The sequence below is a fragment of the Rhinolophus sinicus genome, linkage group LG13 (genome assembly GCF_036562045.2).
Source record: "Rhinolophus sinicus isolate RSC01 linkage group LG13, ASM3656204v1, whole genome shotgun sequence".
Classification (NCBI taxonomy): Eukaryota; Metazoa; Chordata; class Mammalia; order Chiroptera; family Rhinolophidae; genus Rhinolophus; species Rhinolophus sinicus.
In genome coordinates, this window is record NC_133762.1 from 29,404,416 (window position 1) to 29,412,662 (window position 8,247).

The 8,247-nt window shown below is 49.5% G+C and overlaps 1 protein-coding gene across 6 annotated transcripts in view; it reads right to left on the reverse strand.

Moving 5' to 3' along the window:
* The window catches only part of TTPAL (alpha tocopherol transfer protein like), an 18,184-nt gene extending 9,937 nt beyond the window's left edge, over nt 1-8,247 (reverse strand). For 3 of the 6 annotated variants that reach the window (XM_074317614.1, XM_019748612.2, XM_019748603.2), the window contains exons 1-3: nt 8,123-8,247; nt 3,944-4,403; nt 1,141-1,334 (exon numbers count right to left, since the gene is read on the reverse strand). In XM_074317614.1, coding sequence (XP_074173715.1) covers nt 1,141-1,334; nt 3,944-4,388 — 639 coding nt within the window. In that variant the 5' untranslated portion in view covers nt 4,389-4,403; nt 8,123-8,247. Of the gene's footprint in view, nt 1-1,140; nt 1,335-3,943; nt 4,404-7,711; nt 7,788-7,856; nt 8,103-8,122 lie in introns of those variants that run through there. The other 3 variants (XM_074317611.1, XM_074317612.1, XM_074317613.1) reach the window with 3 other exon arrangements.

Here is an 8,247-nt window from a genome sequence, read left to right on the forward strand (position 1 = left end):
GCGCAGCTCACTGGCCCATGTGGGAATTGAACCGGCGACCTTGGTATTATGAGCACTGAGCTCTAACCACTGAGCAAACCGGCCACCCATTCAGAGCTTTTAATACGTAAATGTTTACAGTGAAATTCACAGGAAGGGACATACTACACCCCATTTCCTAAGCTTACTTAACCCAGGAACTTTGTCCCCAGATCATCTTATAGGACTGGAAAAACACGGACTCAAACTCATGATACTGACCCTTGCACCGACACGGTCTTTAGCAGGAGGCATGCAAAGAAGAGTGGAAGCTAAGGGAAGCCAGAGTGCTGCCTCAAAGCCAGAATTCAAAGTTCTGATAATGACCTAGTGTGACACTGGTGTTTAAATAATCAGCCCAGTGCACAGCAGGGGCTCAAACGCATTGTGGAATTCGACAAGGAGAACGGCCCTATCTCTGGTGCCCCCCAGTTTGTAAGAGACAGCACCCTGTGGGCTGGGTCAGAAGAAACTAGGAGTCAAGCCTGTTGAGAGATTTGGGCCAAGCTATATCCCCTAACTCTCAGTTTCTCCATCTATTAAAACGGCAACATAGTTCTTGCCTTGACTATCTCGGAGGATTCCTTGAAGGCCTGAAAGGGTTATAATGACTGTAAAAGCAAACCGTTACACAGTGTGAAGGGATAGGGGGCATTTCATGGTTCCTAGCAACTTGTGTTCTGAAACATGGCACATAAGGTGTGAAAGCATCCGACCCAAACAGTCCAGCAGTGCCCCTTCCCCAGGCCCTACGGAGGGCAGGACAGGCTCTGTCAGCTTGGACAGAAGCACAACTGCTCGGTTTCATTTCTTAGGAGAATTTCTCCTCTGCCTTCTGGACCAACCTCCCTCCCCAAAAAAAGAGATAGAAAGCATTGCTCTGGTGTTTGGACTCTTGCCCCGAAGCTGATCTTGCCCAGAATGAAGGTACCTCAGAAACTACTGGAGACCCTGCTGGGAATGAGTGGTAAACAGAACTTGTACGTTTCTTCCCATAATGCTGTTGTATTTTTCTGACTGTAGGAGTGGGAAGTGGGGTGTGTGTAGCACATGGGTAAACGGACAGGGTCCCAGGGAAAGCCAAAACGACCACAGCACAGGCACGCGACAAACGGGCCATACCTGAAGGATGCCAATCAGCTTTTTGGCTATAAAAGGGCCAAAGTGAGATGCTTTTGATAAGCTCACTCCTTTGTAGTCTGCAAGAATTACAATTCCGTTCACTTGGGTTTCTTCAGACTGAATGAGTTTCTCTAATGTCAAGTATATGGCGCGGATGTTTTCGGTAATTGGATAGTTGCTCGGTATCCATCTGTCTAAGGTCGTAAGAGATGGACAGTATGTTACAGAAACAAATACAAACAATCAGACAGGCTAAGATTTATCTCTGTGCTAAAACTATTGTTTAAAAACAGAAAAGCAAGATCTTCTACGGGCATGACCCTGTGGAGGTTAATAACAGCAGCAGCTGATGCTTATGACCTCCAAACACAGCAGCACATTCTGACGTGGAAACGCAACTGAGTGGTGAAGCTAAGACTGAGCTCCGAAGTCAGACACACCTGGGGGTTTGAATCTTACTAGCTGTGTGACGCTGGGCAACTTACTTCCTCACTCTGAGCCTATATTGCCTCCTAAGTAGAATGGGATAATAGTACTTACCTTAATGGACATCTGTGCCTTCTGCCATCAGATGTGTCCCCTTATCTTCATAACACCACCCTAATTTCCCGTGGGCAACAACCTCTTCCCATGCTGGCCATGCAGTTTGGGTAAAATTGACTTGAGTGCAGGTGGCAGATGTGGGCTTGGCCAATCTGGGTCTTCACAGTCACCTGGCCACAGTGTGTGATCCAAGCCAGGTCAAGCAGAGCCAAGGGGACTCAATTCGGGGGCCCTGGCCCTTTGGAGAGAGAAGATCTCTCTTCTCTCTTGCAGTGGGGAGGCTGGAAGCCTGAGACTCAGGGACCCCGTGAGGCAGGAATTGCTCTGAGAAGGAAGCCCATGCTGAGGCCAGCTGAGATGGAGAAGGCTTTCCAATGCCGTAGTTGGAGCAAATCCCCTTTTCCAGGCTGGACGCTCCTTTACTACTCCCCTTATCTTTAAGGAGTCTTTCCTTTGTTTGGGAAAAAGATGAGTGACGACTCTTTGACTATTAACCACTATTCTCAAGAAAATCCCACCGAGACCTGTATATCCCTTTGATTGCCACCAATGGGAGATATAATATATGCAAAATTCCTATGAAAAACATCTTTGTCCGAAAATTGTGTCAGCTTGCTGTTTAATGTTTAAAGCTGCCAATTAAACCTGCTTCTACATAACTGGCTATCATCCTTTTCAATCATATATGTCTCAAAAGAGCTTATAAAAAGGCAAAGCCAGTCCCCAGTGAAGGACGAAACCTTCTGTGTATGCCTCCACCTAAAAGGCTGAGTCAGTGGGAAGGGGCCTAGATCTGCTCCAGACATATAGGGGGGAAAAGATTCATCTCACGAGCAAAGGGTGGAAGCCATGCAAGCAAAGAGGTAAAACCAGTGTGGGAATATCTGACTGTTTTGTAAGATTCTTACGAGTTGAGCACAAAGGAGCAGCAGAAAACCCAGTGACCGGTTTCTAGGTCTCCTGGTACTTTGAAATCTCCACTGCATTGCTTATTTAAAAATAGACACCCCTCATTTTGGAAAGGGCCTAAAATAGCAGGTCAAGCAGTTAGTTAACACTGTGCCTGGTACGTAGTAAAGGCTCGAGAGTGGTCTAGTCTCCAAAGAGGGTTTCGTCAGTGACTAAAGGAAATGGTGATGTGGGGCTTAAAGGCAGAGGAAGGGGCACGGGGTTCCTGCGCCCCATCAGACGTCCCTTCAAGAGGCCTTTGGTTGCATGAGCAAAGAGGGCTGCCAGCAAGTTCTCCTTTTCTGGCTTGTTGGGAGGAACACTACAATCTTACTTTCAAATTTCGTCTCAGCTCTGGTCTGATGGAAAATGTTGCGGCTGGGGCTGGGTGGAGAGCTCTCCTGAGTTTCCAATGCACTTGGTGTCACAGAAGAGAACAGGGTAAAGAATCAGGAGGCTGGAGTTCTAGCATCCCCTAGTCATTGTGTCAGCTAAAAAAAGGTCCCCCCACATTTCTAAATGCTATTTGGGGGTGGGAAGTGGCCCCCAATTGAACACTGCTGTGCCAAAGAAATGTAAAGTGTCCTGAACACTATCGTGAAGTGCTAAGATCAGAAAGTGAATCTAAAGTGCATCCTTTCAATGGCTTAACAAAGGAGAGGAAAGGAGGGAAAGGTTGGAGGAGGCACGTGGTAGGCTGGCACCTTTCCAGCAGTTGCCCAGCCCACACTGATAACTGCACCTCACCTTCTCACAAGGATGGGGTTGGGGGTCCTGGCAGCCCTGTTTGTACCCTACGACCAGAGCAGCTTTCACAGCCCTAGAAATCTGGAGTTTGTATAGAAGGAACTTAGTTGGGAGGCCAAGTAAACCTAGGAGTTGAGGGACACCAGAGGCAACCATGTGCACAGAGGCAGCAATAGCCAGTTTAAAAGAGAGAAGTGAAGAAGATATGCAAAGGGCAGCAGGAACATGCTGGGCCCAGAGAGGCGCACACACTGACAGACAGGCAGCAGCAGAGACAGGGAGAATGGTGGGCTTAGTTCCGGAAGGGGGAATGAACTGGGCTCTGGTTCTGGGTTCCAGGGCCTCGTGACAGCTGCCGCACCTGCAGCTCACCCGTTCTGTGAGGTGCTCCTGTCTCCTTAGACTATATCCTCCCTTTTATAAAAAAACTGGGTTGAGTAGGTTTTTGCAACCCGGAGAGCTCTGACTAAAACAGGGAGGGGACAAAAGGGAATAAGAAGAGGACAGTGGGCAGACGCATCCCACACAGACTGTACACACGTGCCTCGCAAGTCGAATGCAATACCTGGGCGGATGCACAGGACATGGCAGCCCCGGGGGTCGGTGTGGGGCAGCACAGTGAGGAATCCGGAAGCGAGGACATCTTTCAAGGCCGACGGCCTCAGGTTACTGAAGACTTCGGGCCAGCTTCGCCTACAGCTGTGGTAGTTGATCAGGAGCTGCAGGGCGCGGTCGTAATCAAACTTGCGGGCTCGGAGGAAGCGCAGCAGGAAGGCGTCATCCAGATTGGTGCTCAGGTGGGGGTGCTCCTTCCTCACCATGTCGCGGAGGGCCTGGACGTCTCGAAGTCTCCATTCCGGCTTCTCCTGCAGCTCTTCCCTGGCCTTGGTGACCAGTTCTTCTGTCAGTGAGCACACGTAGCCAGGAGGCTCGGGTGCTGGCAGCAGCTCATTTTCGGAAAGTGAGGCCGCAGAAGGGCTGGTTCTCAGAGAGTCACTTTCTTCTGACATTAGCTCCCAGGATCCCTATCAAAACCAGAGCTCCAAGTGAAGTTAATGACGTCCACGGCTCATTTCAAACCCCAGGGCAGCTGATATAGGGGGACAGGAACATTTTGGTCAAGCCAAGGAACCTCAGAGCAGTGGTTCTCCACTGGGGGACTGAACGGGATCTGAACCACATGCCCAGGTCCAGCCCAGACTGAAGGGAGTTAGAATCTCCACGGAGGCACCCGGGCACCTCCAGCGGCAGACACACACGCCTCATCAAACACATGGCCTTGCTTACAGAAGTGCATGAATGGGTGCTCGACCTTCCTTGTAATTAAAGAAATGTGAATGAAAACAACTCTGAAATTCAGACTGGCACAAATACAAAACGGGTACTCGAATACACTTGCTGTTGGGAGAATAAATTGACATAGCCTTTTAAGAGGGCAGTTTGTCAATATCAAATTTTAAAACCACATACCCTTTGGCTCAGAATTCCATTTCTAGTACAGATATTTATACGTGTGTACAAAATATGTACACGAGGGTGCCATTACAAGTATTGGTTATAATGGCAAAAGGTAGGAAACACTTTAATTACATACCAGTTGGAGACTGGTTAAATAGTATGACCATATGAATGGGATACGATCCGGTCATGAAAAGAAATTAGGCAGATCTTTATAAATAAATATGCTAAGGAAAAAGAAAGCAGGTTGCAGAACAGTGTACATAAAATAATTGTGTCGATATTTTAAAAATAGATACATAGATATACTTGTGAGTACACCTAAAATTTCTGGAAGGAGATACAAGAAACCATTGTCAATTGTTCCCAGGTAATAGAACTAGAGAACCAGATATTTATGGTAGAAGAGACTATTTACTGTACTGATTTTTTTTTTTTTTTAACCATACACATGTGACATCATGGAGTCCATGAAACTGAGTTCATCAGATTTCCTGCTGGGGTGGAGCATAATTGACAGATGGCCCAGCTGCTGTCCCTTAGGATGCCACACTTTCCACAGGTTGTCCCCAGACATGGGATTCCTCTAACAGGCAACTCTGCCTTGAGGACTCCCTACCAGCCTTACCAAACCTTTTGTGGAAATGCACTGCAGTCCAAGACTTTCTGCCCAAACCTCCTTCCCTGGGGCTGGGCTGCTGTGGCTGCCCGAGGGCTCTCCCTGACTTGTCCCCTCCCTTTGTGTTCCATGGGCATTCCATGTCTAATCCCATCCTAGTGTCTGCTTAGAAGACCTGAACCAACAACACACTTCTTGCGTGCAAAACAAAAACAACACTGCTGCCTTAGATATTCCAGGAATAAGGGTAGCAGCAGGACTGCCCAGTTTTAAAGCCCAAGCTCATGTCCATAGGCTGCCACTGATCCCCCACTCCAAGCTCAACAAGGAACGTGGGGACCACCTCAGGGGTCTCTGCACATAGCTAGCCTCCCCGCAGCCCACAGCAGCCAGTCACCAGGTCACTCCCTCTAAACCTTAGGTCTGCCTACTCCATTCTTTGCATCCTAACCTCCAGCCTCACCCACCTCCTTCCACTTCTTCCCAAGGGTGTGTTTTCTTGCCCTGTGGACATCCTGATGCCTCCAACTAGCATGCTCTTCCTCCAGTTCATCACCTGACTGATTCACCCTTAAGTTCCAATTAGATGCCATTTCATTCATTCAACAAATAATGAGCACTTACTATGTACCAGGCCCTCTTCTAGGCACTGTGGATACAGCAGTGAACCAATAAAAATAATCCTGCCTTTATTGAGCTTAGATACTAGTGTGGGGGGCTATCAGCAAAATAAACTATAGTCTACTAGAAGATGGTAAGTACTATGGATAGAAATAAAGCAGGTAAGGGGGTTCAATGTATCTGGGGGTAGGAGTTAAAATTGTGAACAGGGTGGTCAGAGAAGGCCTCACCTAAGTGACATTTGAACAAAGACAAAGGAAACAAAGGAACAAGCCATGCAGATATCTGGGGGAAGAGCAAGTGCAAAGTCTGCGGCAGGAACATGCAAGGCTTTTTCGAGAAACAGAGAGGAGACCGTGTGGCTTGAGCCAAATGAGCAAGGTGAAAAGCATTAGCGGACAGATTCAGAGAGGTAATGGGGGTCTCATTGGTACAGAGCTTTGTAGGCCAGTAAGCACCTTGACTTTTACTCTCAAGTTTGGTGGGAGCCATGGAGGGTTTTGGGTAGAGTGACATGACAGGACTTATACTTTAAAAGGATTACTCGGCTGTCTTGCGAATGGACTGTAAGGGGAAGAAGACGGGAGTGAAGAGACCCGTTAGAGGTTATTGCAATAATTCAGACGAGAGAGACGGTGCTTAAAGCAGGTCTTCTCTGACTCCAGGCCAGGTTAGGAGCCTGTGTCACAGAAGCTCTGACATGGCAAGCACTTCTCCCACGCCACTGTAATTGTCGGTACAGCAACATTCCCCTCTGTTTTGTTCATCACCTTAAACCCAGCACCTAACAGGGTGTCAGACATAGTCTGCACTCCATAAATATTTGTGGAATGAATTTAATCTGCTTGGCAGAGGTATGCTGAGGGAAGAATGGAGCAACCATCACCATTCATAGGACCCACCCTGGGCTCTGTTTCCACGCAAGTCACCAACAGACACCTGTAATCCCAACCCGGTGCTTACCCAGGACCCAGACTGTAGTGTCCAAGTCTGTGTCCTAGCCTCAAAGTCCCTCTCCAGCCTATCTGCCACCTTTCCCTCTCCATGCACATTAAATGCCAGTCAAAACAAACTAATTACCCACCATTCTCAGAACACCTCATGCATTTTTGATACCGCTGCCTGGAATTTCCTCTCCTTGTTTTTTCCCAACCAGACAACTCATCACCTTCCAAGCCCAGCTTCATGAAGCCATCCCTGATTCCCCCAGGGTGAGTCCCTCGTTTTCCACAGCCCCGGGTTCCTAGTTCTCTTTCAGAAATGGCGGTCCAGTGTCAAGGGTGTTTACATGAATCTCCTCAGTCAGTCTCACCATCTAGTCATTATCTGATAATTACTGATCACCTACGGGCACTGGCCACATCCGTCTCTCATTTAATCTTCACAGTATCTGGTGACAGCACTATGACTGTTCCCATTTACAAAGGAGGAAATCGCCCACTAGAATGTAAATTCCCTGAGGGTAGGCAATTGGCCTGACACACTCCTTGCTACCCTAGCGCCTGACACAGGACGGTGCTCAGTAAGCTCAGCAAATATCAGCGGGTGGCGTGAGGTTAAGAGACGTGCCCAAGGGTCCCCCCCAGGGAGGCAGAGAAGGATGCGTCTAGCCCCACACTGGGCTCCAGACTCCACCTGAGCTTCCCGTTTAACCTCCAAGGTCTTGGCAGCGTCAAGCACAGAGCAGGGCTCAGTCTGTCTGGTGAATGAACTGATGGGGGGGGGCACAAGGAGAGATGCAAACACCCCTTGTTAGGGTGGAGCCGGAAATCTTCCTCACCTGGAGCCCATCATTCTGTGGCCATCACCTTCCTCCCCACCCCACCCAAACCACAGGCCAGAATGCCATCCCTCTTGTAGCCCTAGAGACCCTACGTCCCGTCGACAGCCTTCCGAGGCCCCCCACTTCCGGTTGTCACCCCGTCCCTAGGTATCCCCATTTCCTGGGGTCTCTCTCCGAGGGTCCCCCACTTCCGGTTATGCCTCCCTCTCAGGGGTCCCTTTTCCCGGCCCCCAGGGCACATGGACCGGCTCGCGGGCACTCACCGGCCCGGCAGCGGGGCGGAGCGCGGGTCAATCGGCGGCGGGAGCCTCGTCCGGCAGCGCGCACAGAACCGACCCGCACTCCCCGCCGGGCCGGGCCGGGCCCTCGCGCCGGAAGTGACGATCGC